The sequence below is a fragment of the Triturus cristatus genome, chromosome 2_2, assembly GCF_964204655.1.
Source record: "Triturus cristatus chromosome 2_2, aTriCri1.1, whole genome shotgun sequence".
NCBI lineage: Eukaryota > Metazoa > Chordata > Amphibia > Caudata > Salamandridae > Triturus > Triturus cristatus.
In genome coordinates this window covers 488,843,415-488,860,474 of record NC_140582.1, presented here as the reverse complement: position 1 = coordinate 488,860,474, position 17,060 = coordinate 488,843,415, and the positions used below count along the sequence as shown (strand labels likewise).

The 17,060-nt window shown below is 43.9% G+C and overlaps 1 protein-coding gene across 6 annotated transcripts in view; it reads left to right on the top strand.

Annotated features, from left to right (window-relative positions):
• IL15 (interleukin 15) overlaps positions 1–17,060 on the top strand; it is a 380,197-nt gene that overhangs the window by 319,642 nt on the left and 43,495 nt on the right. For all 6 annotated transcript variants that reach the window (XM_085641591.1, XM_085641595.1, XM_085641593.1 and 3 more), the window contains one exon: positions 13,040–13,174. In XM_085641591.1, the coding sequence (XP_085497717.1) occupies positions 13,040–13,174 (135 nt within the window). The remainder of the gene's footprint in view (positions 1–13,039; positions 13,175–17,060) is intronic.

Below are 17,060 nucleotides of genomic sequence, written 5' to 3'. Positions count from 1 at the left end.
GACATGGCTTGGCAGTTCGGGCTGGACTGTTCCCATGAGGCACAGGGTCAGACTGATTTGCATATGGCCATGTCTGAACTGGGGTGGCAGAGTGGGCTTAAGAACGGTGATGGATTAAACCTAGATCAGTTGACTGGGGGTGAGTGCTTGCAATGTTCAACACTTCGTCCATCATTTCCTTTGGTTTTTGCTGAGTGATGTCGGGCCTGTGTCCTGTGCTGGCAGGGACGGTGGGGCACCAGCAGTTGTGGGGCACCCGCAACTGCTGACCCCAAATCTCAGAACGGTGCGAGTTGCCTTGTATGATCACCATGACACTGCCAGGCCCGGCCATCTTTGTGTGTAAGACTAATTCAACATACTGTAGAACATATTAAGCACAGGAAAGACACTCCGGGGAGTGAAATGGCCCACGGTGCGGCTGTAGCATCAACACGGACTATGACTGCTGCCTACACTCTACATTGCAGCTACTGGGGATCCAGTGCAACGAGGAAAGCGCATTGGAGAGTATAGATCACTTGTTCTCCACAAACATCTATATACAGACACACAAACAAACACATCTGCATACTGAAACACGCACACAAACACTTCTGGACACGGACACAGACAGGCTCACGCAAACACATCAGTATACAGACACGCACACAAACACATCTGTATACGGACACAGACACGCTCACACGGGTTAACAGACGTACACATGCGTACGTCAACACATTCACTCTGACACTTAAGCCCATCTGTACCACTTCCAAACCAGCATCCAAGTACAATAAAACACTGTTCCAGACGTATTAGGCCAGTAACATGAGCAAAAAAAAAAATTTCCACAATAAGCCTCCCTCGACATACCCGTTAACTTCCAACCCGCTATGGAAATGCGAAGCGGCAATGCGGGTAGAAGATTTTTATCTGGGGAGCTATTCTGGTACTGCAGCCCCTGCCGGGGCGATGGGCAGACGGGACTTCTCCTTCCTCGAAGGTGCCTCACGGAGGGGTCAGGCAGCCTTCCCAACTTTGAGCGTAGCTCCTCTTCCAGTTGTTGATGTCCTGCAAAGCTGACGGCGCTTCCTCGCTGAGGCGTCCTTTGTTACCCAGCAACGGCACGGCTTCTCCAGTGACGTGGTCCTCCTGGAACTCGGGCCAGAGCGGTGATCGGCAGACAACACCTGTGCGCCGACAAGCGCACCGAGCTATATAGGTGATCCGTGGGGTCAATTAGGTGCAGACAAAGCAGCCTCCGTGACAGACACCAGCTGGGCCCAGGTTAAAACATACATCGTCGCAGGGCCGCTTAGTACAGCACTTAATATGGTGTAGAACGCTCATGCGCCGCTGCCATGTTTACGTCAGGCGCCATGCGCGACACACAAAAAAAGTGCAAACAGTGTGGACGTAAACTCTAGTTGGTGGCCGCTGCTTCCGGACTACACGGAAGTCAGTTTGCCATCAACAGCCAGTCAAAACCAAGCTAACAAAGGCTATACAAACATTCAGCAAATGGCTAGCGGCAGGAGAAACTACCGTCCGCTTGCCAACATACAGAGATTACTTTAAGTCTCGCTGAGACAGCGCATGCGCTGCCAAGGCGAGACCTAAAAAACGTCATAGCAGGGGAAGGCCATCTGAAATTTGTAAAAAAAATATGCACAGAAAATAAAATAATTTTGTATTTTAGCTGTAAAAGTAGCATCAGCATACCACTTATCTAAAAGGCTAGGTTCTAATGAAAGCTAAAGTTGCAGATTTCTGTGTATAGAAGGTGTCATCACTTAAAGTGTCTTTACAGTTTGCAAGTTACATAGCTGAATTAATACAGGTAATGATCATCGTGCAATTCCCACCTTGCTGATGTGTTGTGGAGTTTAGACGGCAGAGTTCTGGGCAGTCTTGCAGTCCTGTGAGCTGTCAGTATAGTACATTAAATTGCTTATATCTAGTGTAGAGGAAACATCTTGGCTAGCGCATGATGAGTTTGGTTGATGTTTGAAGTTTTGGAATGTAGATAAATCCATGTTATGTTATATTAAAGGCCTTAATAGAGCGAGCATTCACCAAAATGTTTTGCTGTACTGCGGTATCAAGCAGAATAGACAGGTAGAATTTTAACCATGTTAAGGACAGAAACATGTCTTCAGTTCACAGCAGGAAGGTGAAAGAGATTCAGCGGGTGGAAGCAAAACCAGAAAATCTATTGCATCCTAGACGAGCGCACGAATGCCTGGGCATAGTGAGCAGAAAGACAGAGGAGGATCTTGTGCTAGGAATCTGGGCTGAAATGTGACTTAATAAAACGCAGAGCCTGCCCACATAGTCCTCAATGAACAGTGCAGAGGACTTTAAAGGAGACTCAATGTTCAATGGGAAGAGGATGCCAGAAGTGGTCTTTTGTGGCATACATAATTGAGATCCCCAAGTAAGAGAACTGTACGATTGTGAACCAGTTGGAGGTGGTGGTGTAAAATAATTATTGGGAAGCCCAGGCATGGCACCTGCAGCTGGTTGATTAGCGCGGGGTGAAAACTTCAGCGAATATGGGCTGCACAGCCAACAGATGCTCCTAGGCCTCCCAAAATGTCCCAAACAGCAGGATAAGGCTTCCCCCTCCCACTAAGACCTCTGGCAGCCTTGAAGTCACTGGTCTTCTCGGTGACTGGTAAAATCTAACTTTCAAAGGGGTTGACTTAGGAGCAAAGCATGGACACAGGTAGTCTTTACTTGCCTCTACTTTAAGCGAACAGCGTCTGATCCATCCTCATCGTCAATTTTCCAAAGAAAATGTTAGCATGCACTGAAACCATAATTATTGCTGCTACCGTTAAAGTATCTTCTTTGGATGGTGAAAGGGGAGTAGGGAACCACAGAAGACGTCTGCATTGCAAGAGAGAAGACAGGTGAAAATTAAGACGTATGTAAAACCAGCATTGGCGTAGCCAATAGGTCTTGCCTCTTGGACCTTATAAGTGTTTAGCCATGCAACAGTTAATGTTGTTGCACCACGGATAATGTGCTGCATAACTAAATACTTATAAGGTCCCAAAAGCGAGACCTATTGGCTATGCCAATGCTTGTTTGCAATCCGGTCAGCTCCATTGCATGGTTATAACTAGCTCTCCCACCACCTCGCCCTGCACCTTACCTATGGGAACCTGGAATGACTGATGCCTAAATAATCCTCGTAAATCTAGACCGATATTGACATACATGTCTAAACTAGCAGTGGATGTGCTTCTGCTGCAAGAAACGCATCTATCACCAGATTGCTCTGGTCCTAGCAGGTCTGTATGGGCCTCTCACAGATATTTCTCCTCCTATTTGATCCATTCTCGGGATGTGGCCATAGTCACTAACAAAACAGTACAATTCCAACATATCCATTTAATCCCTTATCCAGAGGGTCGCTTTATTGTACTGCATGACCTATTCAATGATACACATTACCCTCATAAATAAGTACAGCCCAATACTGATAATCCACACTTTTTTCACAAGGTGATCCACTTTTGTGCAGACATTGACCCTCAAAAGATTAATTGGGGTGGCGATTACAACCTTGCACTTGAAGTGGAACGCGACTCCACTGGTCAGAAAGACAGCACTACTGGATATTATAAGGCAATCTGACCTCTTGGATCTGTGGTGATCGTACTTTCCTGATAAACGAGAATTCACCTTTAATTCCTCGGTCCATGACTCCTCTTCCCAAATTGATTTATGGCTTAGCTCCTGAGATGTCCTGGGTTGGTTCCTGGGGATTGACCACCTCCCTAGAACATTTTCAGATATTTCTCCTGTGATCTTCTCTCTGGAACTGCCTAATGTATGGCACAAAACTTCCCTATGGCGACTCTAGCCAAAAACCTATTTGATATGATGCTTAAAGAAGAAAAATGACATGTTATTCACTCTTATATAGAGCTCAATAGGGATCGGTTGCCTCTGTGGCGACCTTGTGGGAGGCCCTGAATGCGGTGATTACGGAAGAATGTATTGCAAAAGGGAATGGTATACTCCGATCAGTACGAGCCAATCTTACCCATCTAGAGTGAGATCTGTGATTCTTAGAGTGCCAATACGACAATATCAATGACAAGTCGGATCTTCGTCTCCTTCATGTTAAACTCGCTGAATTTAAGGAAGAGGCAGAAAGGAAAGTGTAATTACCTAAATAAATACAGCCGGGCCAGGAAATATAGGGAAGGCGATTGATCAGGTCATACTTTAGCCGCTAAATGGTCGACTAGCTACATAACTCACCTTAACACCCTCTGGAGTAGGACTGCACATGCTCCTACTGACATCTTAACAGCCTTCGTTGACTTTTATAAAAACCCTCTGTTCATCTACTATGGATGTAACACCGTCTGAGATACAACCTTATTTAGATAGGGAACACTGGCTTGGCTGTACGACACTATGTGTGATCAGTTTTGCCAGCCTCTCACGGCTGTGGAGCTCCATTCAGATAGGCAGTGCCCCTGACAGTGACAGTCTTCCGGCCGAATTATATAAGGCCTATGCATTTGAACTTGTCCCCCTCCTAATGGCAGTCAATGAAGAGGTGTACCAAAGAGGAAGACTCCCACAGTCCATGCAGGAGGCCATTGTCATAACGTTACTTAAACCTGGTAAGGGTCTATACAAGTGTGATTCCTAACCTCCCTATGTCACTTATCATAGACAGTAAAATTTTAACCAAGGTCATAGCAAACAGACTGCTAAATCTGCTACCTCATTAAGTCAGACTCTGCCAGTCCAGGTTTATACTTGGCAGGTCTACAGCAGAACTTATGCACGCTACTTGCACTTACTCATCAGCTTAACCCGACTCTGCCAGTAGTAGCCACTTTCTTAAATGAAACTAAAGTATTTGACATGGTTGAATGGAATTTCATGTTTGCGGTGTTGTAAAGACTTGGCCTTGCGAGACAATTGATGAGATGGGTACAGATAGTCTGCACAGTTCCGATGGCTCGTGTGAGGATTAATGGTGGTCTTTATCCCATTAATCGTGACACTCGGCAGGGATGCCCCTTGTCCCCGATCTTATTTGCTCTCACAAGAGAACCCCTGACCTGTCTCTTTCGGCAATTCCTTCATAGACGGGGAGGGAGGGGGGGGGAGGCGGGGGGGTAGAATAACACTTATGAAGATGATGGTGCTCCCAATATTACCATATATGTTTCACATCATTCCTATCCCTCTCACTAAGGCCTCCTTCGTTCAACTCAACACTCTCATAATAAAATTAGTGTGGGCAGGATAAGTTGGGCCCGTCTTCAACTCCCATATGACAAGTGTGGGTTTGTTGCGCTGCACTTTGAAGTATATTATTCGGTATCACAGGTCCAATTCATTCATCATTGGCTTCATCATCCATCCTCTTCCATTACAAGCTGCTCCGTATTTGTCTCTCCCTAGACCCTCCTGTGAAATACATACAGTGAAATGTGCATGCGGGCACTGTCCAGACTTGCCTCCCTCTGTGATATTCAGATATCGTACTCACCCCATATTCCCATAAGAACTTATTCCCCACTCCAAATTGATCACCTTTCAGCAGTCATGATAAACAGCATACCATTTTTCTTGGACACTTATTTAGCAATCACACCAGGAGTATTTAAGAGCTAACCCTCCCTCTTTAATGGATACGCTTACCTATGGTAAACTCAGTCAAGCCGCTCGCCAGCTCTGGCCTTCTTATCCTGCTGAACCAGCAGAATGGCAAATTCTCTCCAACCTGCTATCCGCTCCCCAGCCAAGCAGATTAGTCACTACTCTATACTCTGCTGTTACGTCACTTCTTGCTGCACCACCTACTTGTGCGAAATAGGTGTGGGCTGAGAATTTGGGGGGGTCTAGATTACAGATGACATCTGGACATATTGCTGCCAACAAACAAAGGAGGTATCTCTCAATAGCCGATACCAACTATTACATTATACATTTTTGTATAGGGTATACCTTTCCCCAAAGTTTTATCTTTATTCTCCCACATGCGATGCCGGTTGCCAGCAATATAATGCACAGTGTGCAGATTACCTACATTATGTCCCACCATGGCTACCTTCTGGACCCACATTATTGCAGCACTGGGTGAGATGACAGAGCACACATTTGAGATTACTCCCCCTATGATACTACTTGGATTTGTCAAGAATGTCCCTAAGGGCGTGCGTAAGCTGCTATGTTGATATTTCTTGCTGAACAGCGAGTGGCCATTTCATGAGGTAATCACAAAACACCCCGTTTTTAGGACTGGCGAAAAGATATCACACTTTGTGAGGAATGGTCTGTGACCTACGCTGACACCCTCCCCATGGTGGCACAACCAAAAGACTTCTGGGAACCCCTGTGCATTTATCTACGCACTCTCAACACTGTGTGATGTACTTCCATTTGATTGTTGGGAATTGGGTGGTTGGTATACTGGAAGACGCTGCTGTTATAGGTATCAGTGTGCGATATTTCCCGGCTTATAGATGGGAGGGGCATTTTGGGTTGGGTTTTATGATGTCCTTGCCACGTCATTTTGCGGTTACTAAATGTGTTTCTTTAAAAAAAATTGGATTGATGTATACACATAATCCATGTAGGTACTTGCTGCTCTCTACCTGTATAATTCATAAAATGTTATAAAGAAATATCTAAAGGAAAAAAAAAAGAAAATATGAAAGGCCAAGTTCTAGGATGAAATCCATTTGCACAGTAAATTAGAGTAAACCCTAGGGACCTAGACCAAGAGTTGTTGTAAGCAAAGTCAACTAACCACCAACGTGTTCTTGAAATAGTTACTTGGGTCTGTTTTGTTTCTGCATCGCCTAAACAGGGGGCATCCTGAAATCAATTGCCATTACCTCTCTGATTCTCTTAGAACTTGTTGACCCAGAAGAGCTGCTTGAACTGCCCTTCAAGAATCTTCTGGATTTTTATAAAAAGGTTATCGTCTGTTGGGGAGCCTCTAGAGCAATTTGGATCTTAATAGACTGATTCATACAATGAATAGGATTAACATCTGTGGGAAGCTGGGTTTCTGTTGCAGTTTGCCAGATTTCTGATGCACTTTGACTTGATGTGCCCTGGGTCCCTGCAATCAGGTTCCCAGGGCCTGTGTTCTTTTCCAAAACTGTACCTTTGTACTCCCAATTGGCACCTCTCTGGCCACATGCAAGTCCGTGGAAAAGGTACCATGGGTACCAAGGTCATTGTTATGTTAAGCTAGCCAATTTGTAAAGCGCAACGTATACCTGGTGGTGTCTTGGCGCTGATTCTATGCGCAACGATGAGAGGAAAAAGAGTGCCTACTGATTAAAAAGCCAAGTTCTCAGATGCTTACTGAATTGAAGTAGGGAAGGGGCTCACCTAATGTAGAGTGGAAGGAGGTTCCAAAAAGTAGCTGCTCCGGCCACAAAACTAATCCCACCCCATTTGGATTTATTTAATCTTATAGAGTTAATTTTAAACGTGCCTGATGATCTTAGATTTCTGGTAGGAGTGTACCAGGATAGAGCTATCTTCAGGAACATGGGTCCAGAAATGTGGAGGGCTTTATAGGTAAGACAGAGAACCTTGAACTTAATTCTATTTTTGACCTTCAACCATTGAAGGTCTTTAAGTGCAGAAGAAACCAACTGGTGCCTGTACACTCCCAGTAAAAGTCTGGCTGCGTAGTTCTGAAGAACTTGCAGTTTGTTCAGATATTGGGTCTGCATGCCAATGTAGAGGCCATTGCAGTAGTCTATCTTTGATAGTATTAGCGTGGAGATTACTGACTTCCTAGTGGAGGTAGGAAGAAAGATTAATATTTTCTTAAGTACTCTTAAGGTGTTATAGGCAGAGGACACAACTGTGTTGATTTGTTTGCCCTGGGAGTAGATGGTCATCAATGATGACTCCCAGACTTTTGGCTTTACTAGTAGGAACAGGAAGGGGTCCCATTTCTGCAGGCCAGCAAGGCACTGACCAGAAGTTAGGGTTGTTGCCAGGTAAGATCACCTCGGTCTTCCCAGCATCAAGCTTGAGGCAGTGTTTGCTCATCCAGGCGTTGATGTGGCTCATACAGTTATGAATGCGCAGACTGGTATCGTTTACATTATTGGAAGCTGAAAGCATGATTTGCATGTCATCCGCATAGGAGGTGAGAGAAAAGCCAAAGGACTGAACAAGTGGGGCCAATTCTGCAACGTACACATTAAAAAGGGTGGGACTAAGTGAAGAACCCTGCGGAACACCACAGGGCGGGCGAAAAGAATTCGAGGAGAAGGCATCGATGTTGATAACGTTATCCCGGTCTGACAGGAAGGAGGAGAATAGTTTTAAGGCAAGAATATTAATACCTTTTATTTCCAAACAGTGGATCAGAGTAGAATGATCCACTGTGACCAGGGAAGGCCTGTAAGGGCTACAGCTCATATTGTGCCACCCTTGGAGGTCCTGTACCTTAACACACACACACTGCAATTGCAGGCTGCATGTTTTGGTGCAGAGAAAAGTGAAAAGCTGACATGGCACACATACCTATGTGCCATGCCTGCAACCCACTGCCTATGGTATAGGTAAGACACCCATTTAGCTGGGTGCACTACACCACTGGTGAGGGTACAGTTGCATGAGCACTGTACTCCTAAATTGTCTAAGTCCATTCTTAGACATTGTAAGTGCAGTAAGCCATAAAGAGTATATGGTCTGGGAGTTTGTCATTACGACAGCACCATAATGGCTTTACTGAATTCTGGGAAGTTTGGTAGCAAACCTCTCAGCATAATAAACCCACACTGATGCCAATGTGGGATTTTTTAAACCATGCACTCAGAGGGCATCTTAAAGATGACCCCTGAAAAACGACCAGCCTCTGGTGGATTCCCTGACTGGTAAACACCAGCCTGCCACCACGAAATGTGTTTCTGGATCCCTGGAGTGGGAGCCTTTGCTTCCTGGGCACAGAAACAAAACCTTTTCTGGGCAGAGGTGGTCCCACCTCCACCAGGTCAGGAAGTGCCATCAGTGGCAGAGGAGCTACAAAGGCCTTGCTGCCTTGGTAATGCGACCCCCCAAGCCTCTCCTGCTATCAGGAGCAGGCCTTCTTCCTGTCTCCTCTCCTTTTCGTCTGGAAGACAGGCGGGAAAAAGTAGAACAGCCCAGAAGGTGTGCCCACCTCTGCCAACCCCACCCCTCAGGTGGGGGAAGAGAGGTGAACCCCACTCTTCAGTGCCCACCATCTTGCAGATGGCAGACACTCTACAATCAGGCTTAGGGATTGTACCCACTCCCCCATGTGGGGTAAGCACACCAAGGGTGTAGTCACCCTAAGGTCAGTAGCCCTTTGGCTACTGATCTCGAGACCCCCTAAAACGCCCCCTAAATACAGTTTTTAGGGGGCAGCCATGAACTAAGAAGACAAATTCCTACGAAGGACAAGAAGAAGATGCCCCTTTGCCCTGAGCTTAAGTCCAGGAGCTTTGCTCCCTCAACTTTGTGGCCTGCTTGTGAGCAGCCACCAAACGAAGGGCCCTTATCCCCAATTGGATAACATTGGGCTAAGGCACCCTGCACCCGGGAAGGGTGCCGCTGAGGGTGCTTTGAGAGTGCATCCTTGACCCTGGGGAACCCTTGTTCTAACCCCAGAAACTCACCCCTCAAGACTGTTTACTTACCTGCAAAACGATAACCCAATTTTCCTCCATAGGATTCCATTGACTGTTTTGCTCTGAAAAACTTCTAAGTGTGGTGGGTGTGTTGTATAAGAACCTACAAAACTGGGTCTTGAGAAAAACAGTTTTACTTACCTTTTATCTAGGAAATGTCCCAGTGTGCCATCAAGGCATATCAAACTGAGTAAGAAAAGTAATCTGAAAAGTGATTGAAAAGTAATCACAACTGTTTCTAAATAATTGTCCTACCTGTATAGAAAACAAGTACATACAACTGCATTCAACTGTATTGTTTTTGCTGAGTTTTATTTCATTTACCTGCACCAGGCCTGCCTTGGTTCTAGAAATAAAATACAACTAAATAATATATTTATACAAGCTAATCGGTCTGAGTTCAGTCTTTGAGTGTGTGACATCATTTCTTGCCTGAGTGTGTACAATAAATGCTTAACCCTACCCTCTTCCTGCTCGCCCACGCTACCACAAATACCTACCTGCCTATCTTTGGGGATCAACTGGACTCTGTGCACACTATACCTTACTTTGGTATAGTATATACAGAGCTAGCTTCCTTCAACATCGAAGTCAATTTTTTTTATTGGGCCTCATAAATTGTCACAGACCCCGAGGGTCATTAAGGCGGTTTTGAGTACAGACTCAGATGCATAAACACCAATCTCCACCAGTTGAGTTCTTTAGGCAGAGAAATGAATCAACTTGAACGAGCATGATCTTGTGAAAGGAAATGGGACTTGAGAGGGGAGATTGCCATCACCTCTGTGATGATTCAAAATCATGGTCACCACTCAAATCGAAAAAGTAGCATGTGAGGTAATGCTCCAGCAGGCACAAGAGCATATGTGGTGTATAGCACGCACATTGAGTTAACATATAAGTGCAATATGAATGTGAATACAGATGAAGCCCCTTGACGCCTTTCGGCTCACCTGATGCTTCATTTGAAAATGCTCATAATAAACCCAGAAGATACGTTGTCCTGTCCCTAGTTCTAGAGCACCAGGCAGTGCTGTAGTCTGGCATGTAACAGAGCACCCAGTCTGCCAAACTGACGGTCCAGCCTCTTAGAGTCCGTGTTCTATCATGTTTCTGCCCATTGTGTCTCCACTGACTTCACTGGTGTTGACCTGACATTAGACTGTCCACCCTACTTAGAGCAGATGGTCTGATGTACTTTATCATCTACAGGGCCACCAGAAAACCTTGGCGGTCCCAAACAAAAAAAATAAATATACCCCCTACATCCTGGTAGAAAACTCCCTGGTTGTCTGGATCATTTTTTGTTTTACAAAAAACTCTCCCTGTGGGAGTTTGTTTTTGTAAAAAAATAAAAGTTTGTAGAGAGGCCGCAGTAAACATTGTGGCTGCTCAGCAAACTTTGAATGCCTTCAGAGACGCCTCTGTGGTGGCAGCTCATTGGAAAGCGTAGAGATCTTTAGATACAGTGGGCAGTAGTCCTCTCCAGCATCAGAGATCATTACCTCTGCTCCTTCGTGGATGACAGCTGGCCACCAAAGCTTAAACCCAGTTAAAATAAACACCCCAAAACATTCCCAAAACTGCCCCCAAATCACATTTAAGTGTACAACAGTCTCCAATTGGATACAAATACCAGCCTTGGTGCACTTATTGTAATGGAACTGTATTAAATAAAATTGTATTGTACATATAAAATGGCAGTCAAAGAGATACAAATATTTGTTTTAATTGTTTCACATGTCACAGAGGTGGTACCACAGTTCACATCTCTCCCAGCCTGTTTTACCAAATAAATAATGTTAACAAACTCTCTGTTGACAATGTTCGACTATTTAAAGGATAAGCACTGATTTATGTGTTGTATATTAATGTATACTCCCAAACAGATTAAAGTTCCTGCTCCTGTCGATGCTTGTTATGCAAAATATTGATGATAATGTAAGCATATTTTAAGAGTAATGAAATCTCGGCACAAAAATCCAAAGTATCTTGATACTGGTGATAAGTTCACTAACAGACTTACAATTAACTGATCACCAATGAAGTGAAAACCCTAGAGCCATGAGACAAGTGAGGTGAGGGGGAGATAGGCTGGACATTCAGCACAATATTTATTCTGAGGCCGATAATGATTAATCCAAGGTTCTACTATACCTCTAATCTACTTCAACTCGTCATGCTGGCCGCCAAGGTTTTGAAAGACAATGTCCAAACCTGACCTAACACTGGATGCTTTTTTGCATTTTAAATCCTGGTCTTTGGATCCTTTGAATCAATCTGCTACCATTACTGTTCATGGTGATCAAGCCTCCTAAGAGCACTCTAAGTATATGCTACCAGTTTTGCATTAGTCTGAATTTCAGTTTGCATTGAGGGTTACTTGAGCAATGTGTATCATTTCAGAATTCATTTCTATACTTAAAAACGAAAGGAAATGTAGCAAATGTACATCAAAGTGCTAACCCGAGTTCCCAGTCCATAGGGCGAGCTAGACACTGCTCTTTTAGCATAGACTATAAAGAAGTAGTTCAATTCCACATTTCTAAAGTGGGGTGTTGTGGTGTTGTTCTAGACTGCAAAGGCAACCTACCACAGAGATTTTGCATCAAATGTATAGGAAGACGAAGTAGCTTGTTTTCCAAACAATTTAATCTATCCAGTAACTAGGCTAAAATTCACCCAATTCTTAATATTTCGCATGTGCACGTATTTTTCCAACAGTTAGTCCTGATGAAGATTGTTGTAAGCTCATTGAATGCACAGAGAATGTCATTTGTAAAAATAAGGATACACTTAATTTACCTTAATTATTTAAAAGTAACTGGACATTGCAAATTGCAAACCTTCTGATGCTACTAAACAGTTTCATAATAATATAATTGAGATTGGACTGTCTCTAGAGTATTCTTCCTCACACAAATGAATTCTGGACAACAAATTACTTTTCTTGTAAATTACAAATACTATAAATACATTTTATACCAACATGTAAGCAAATGTTTTGTATACAAGTAGGATTTTAGTGTTCTGTGACCTCATCACAACTTGTCTTCGATGTTACTATTTTTTTTAATAAACACTGAATTTTTCATGCCTTCTTTTTAATCTTTGTTTAAAAAAAAAAAAATCTTTATCTTCTTTGTAAATACATTCATAATGATTACAAGCAAGTTAAGATATTTCAAAGAATGTTGAATGTGAATGGAATTGAATTTCTGTATTCAGAAAGGGCAGAGTGTGACTTCTCGAAGAATTTTCCTTTTTCCAATTCATGGCTAGTATGTCTCCAAATTATTTAGCCAGCTGTCCACAATATATATTATTACTTTAGATAATGTTGTTTTCATAGCAGTTTATTTAGGTAGATCTTATTTATTTTACAGGATATTTGTAGAAAGGTAGTGCTGTGGTGCTATCTGAAGGAACTGGAGAGCATTGTTCGGGAATCCAAAATCTTGGGGAAAAAGGTAGATGAACAGCCAATGAACTTCCTGTGGGAAAATTCCTGTTTGAGCAAGGTAACTTTAATTTAAAAAAAATAATTTGTTATGCAGTAATACTTTTTCTAGCTCATTTAGGATAGAAATGACCCCTGCATTGTATATTGGTGTGTTCCCCTTTCTTGAGTGCCCAGGTGCGTGTCTAACTAGTATGCATACTTTTTATTTTGGCTCCGGCATCACACAAATATAAACTTTTGCGGAGAGGACTAGGCTGTCCGTTACTTTGAGAGGTCGTAAACATGTTCTGTGACCTGGAGTAGCCCAACAAGAGCGCCGTCATAACTCACAGTGTAATACTGTCCCTGTTGTGGGTAAAGGCCATGGAGCACGGCAATATACCATGGTTAAGAGAGTGTTAATAGTGTGACCAGACCTTCTTATCTGAGTCACACTGGTTGAGGACTGCTGCCCCACCTATGTAATGTTCTTTTTTTTATCTGTGCAACAACTTTACATAGATCCTGAACAGGGTCTGGCAAGCTCCTTTTGACAGCCAACTACTGTGGACTTCCTAAATAGCAGGAGAAAACTATAAAACTATTGATACTGCTTTTCAAGGTCTACAAAGCCCTCTTGTACTGCCACACTCTTTGGTCATTGTGCTGTTCCCAAATATATCAAAAGACTCACACCTTCACCACACTTACTCCGGGAATGGACTCCCCATTACCACAATTTCGGATAGCACTGTTGTATGCATGACACTTATGCAGTGTGTCAGCTACATGCAGTAATGCCAGCAAAAACTAGCATTCTCCTTTTATAAGTCCAAGGAAGTGACTCATACGTGCATCATTCACCATTAGAAATTATTTGACCAAATATGAGTGGCACTGTGGGGCTGAATAAAATAGTGTAGATCAGATGAAACAAGACCAAGAACATTCTGAATTGTTGAACTAAGTCTCTTGGTTAGTATAAACAACAGAACCCCTTGATGAGTGCCCACATATGACCTGCTGAAGATTAAATTGAGGGTTTGTAGATCATGGTACATTTACAAGATAAAGGATCTTGCTGTGGATGTCCGATATTAATTAAGGGTTGAGTGCAGTGGGACAAATGGAATATATCCTAGAGTATTTATGGATCTAACAAACAAGGTTGCGTGTTTGCATGAAAAACAAAAAGGCTCTATAAATTGGCAAACAACTGATGAAGTCCCAATCCTTAAATGCAGATGGATATTATCTTCACAGGGCTTTGGAGTCTTGTGGAAAAGGGAAATCTGCCAATTTCTGAAAGAAATATTAAATCTGAAGGAGAACCCACCATAAATAGGGAGGGGAATGTATGTTAATGTAGTCTTTTCAGCCACAATCTGAGAATAATTTTCTTTACAATAAATATTGGGGAATAAATTCTCCCGGTGGATTCTCGTTTGAATTAAACATTTTCTCTAGAAATCTGAAGACTTTCTATTAATTGCCCAACTTTAAATCATTAATACCATTCCCGCTGAAGGCCTGTAAAAAGTTTAAAAGTGTTTGTAAGCAAGCTACGCTGTTGACCTTGGTAGGAAAGTTACCTAATAATAAGTGTAGTGTGCTGGTAAAAAGAGACTGTTCTAATGGAAATGAAAATTACATCTGGGTCACCATAAGGACTGATTATCGCTTGACTACATACATGTGCAATAGGTTAGAAAAGCTATGAAGATAGAAACAAAAATGTGGAGGTCTAGGGGGAGAAACACACAACAGGAAAAAGAAGATTGTTTTACAGTTGTGCATGTCACTTCTGTAGCCTGATTTGGGGCATTGCATAGAGCTCCGAATGAAAGAGCTGTTAGAGGATAAAGACACATTGCAGACAGTTCAGCTGCTTCTGGTGGGGCTTATTTCATCTATACTACTCAACTTACAAGAAGACCATCTTTATATCTAAGAACAATAAACGTATTCATCTTTAACCTAACTACGTCCACTGGAACTCCTCCTTACATCATAACATAAATGGTGACGAGTTAGATTTAAAAAAAAACTACACGCGAGGATCTACTTCTAGCTACTTCTAAAGGGATTTTCCTTTAGCTGCTTCTGGTGGGGCTTATTTCATCTATACTACTCAACTTACAAGAAGACCATCTTTATATCTAAGAACAATAAACGTATTCATCTTTAACCTAACTACGTCCACTGGAACTCCTCCTTACATCATAACATAAATGGTGACGAGTTAGATTTAAAAAAAACTACACGCGAGGATCTACTTCTAGCTACTTCTAAAGGGATTTTCATTCAAGATACTACTTAAAAAAAGAACCTACCCTTGGATTCCACGCCCTGCTGCCCCACCAGTATCCTGATCCACCGGACAGCCCTTGGACAGGGCGTATGCTTCCTGCTACTGCTTACTTCAACTTCAAGCCAAGAGGTAAACCCTCTATCTGATAGAGACTACTAGCCGCAGATTCCTTAACGTAGAATTATCCTCAGGCGTGAGACTGGATCCGGAATTGTTTTTGCCACAGCATCTCAAATTTTGTGGTATGTGATTTTTGACTGTTAGTGAACCCGTATAGGTCCTCAGGTTGGACCATCTTGTGTATTTTTTTGCTGATTGTTAAGTCGCCTGTGGTGCTACCCACAGGTCTTTTATGTTCTTGACCTTGGGTTCCTTGCGTTTCCTAGCGTCACTGTATACCGCTTGGTGCGGTCTCTTTTTTTCTTCCGCCTTAGTGTAGCTTGCACTGCTCCAGGTTCTGTCCTGCTCAGTATCTGATGGTGTTTCTATCCTTCTTCTCCAGAGCTTGCCTGTCGTACATTTTGCCCTTTGTTCCTGCGGGATATATGCTTCTGTGCGTTTTGCCTTCCCTCTTCAGCCTCTGGATCGCCAGACTGACTTTTGCCATGCCGTCTACGGCGTAGTCACCTTATTATCTGACATTTCGGCCTGGTCCTCTGCCTTGTGTTGCAGGGATATTCCTGGTGTTCTCCTGTGCTCTGATTGACAGCTTTAGGTCAGTACTACATATTTCTCGCTTCCCGGGGGTTACTTTGTGTCCCCCCTTCCCCCTCCTCCCCTCGGCTGCTTCTTGGGGGGTTCTTCTCCTCTTTATCTTCTGGCCAGTCCCACTTCTCTTCGTGGGCCGGGTTGTGCCACTGGGACGGTCCTTTTCTGGGGCTTGTTCTGGGGTTCCCTTGCCTCTGTCTTCGTCTTGCGCTCGGCTTGTTCTGCCCACACTACTTCATAGTATTTACCTGCTGCGCACCTCTGGTAGTTATGGTCCACCTCCGTGGGCCTCTGCATGTACCCGTGTGCTCCTGTCCCTTGCTTTGCTGGAGCTTTGCGCAACTGTGTCTTCCTTCTCACGTATGCGCTTATCGGCTGTGGGACCGTTCCTGCCTTGTCCTCTGCCTCGGGCTGATACCCGTTCAGCTGTCCCCTTCGCTGTGTGTGTTCTCCTGAGGTGGGCTCTGCCTCCGTTCTACCTCTTCTCCTTGGATTTTGCGGGTGGTTCTTTTCTTTCTTTGGTACTCGCTTGATGCCGTATGTCCCTCTGGGTTTTCTGGTGGGTGCCCTTTGCCCCTCGGGTAGGCTTGTGGTATCCTGGGCTTCCCTTCTCCTTGCTTACTTCTGCTTGGTGGGGGTGGCCCGTCCTTCCTGTCCCCATGACACATCCCCTGCTGGGGCCCAGGTTCTCTCGCAGACCCTCCTCACCTCTGGGTATCGCTAGGGTATCTATTCTACGTTAAGGAATCTGCGGCTAGTAGTCTCTATCAGATGTACAAGTTACTTACCTTCGGTAACGATGTATCTGGTAGAGACGGCCCGCCCTTCCTCCCCGTTCTGCGAGGACCCTTCAGCTTGGTCTTCTGCACTCGCCTTCCTCCAGGTGGCTTTGTCTTCTGCAGGTTCCCTCTTTCACTTCCTCCATGGCAGGATGCTCTTTTCTGTT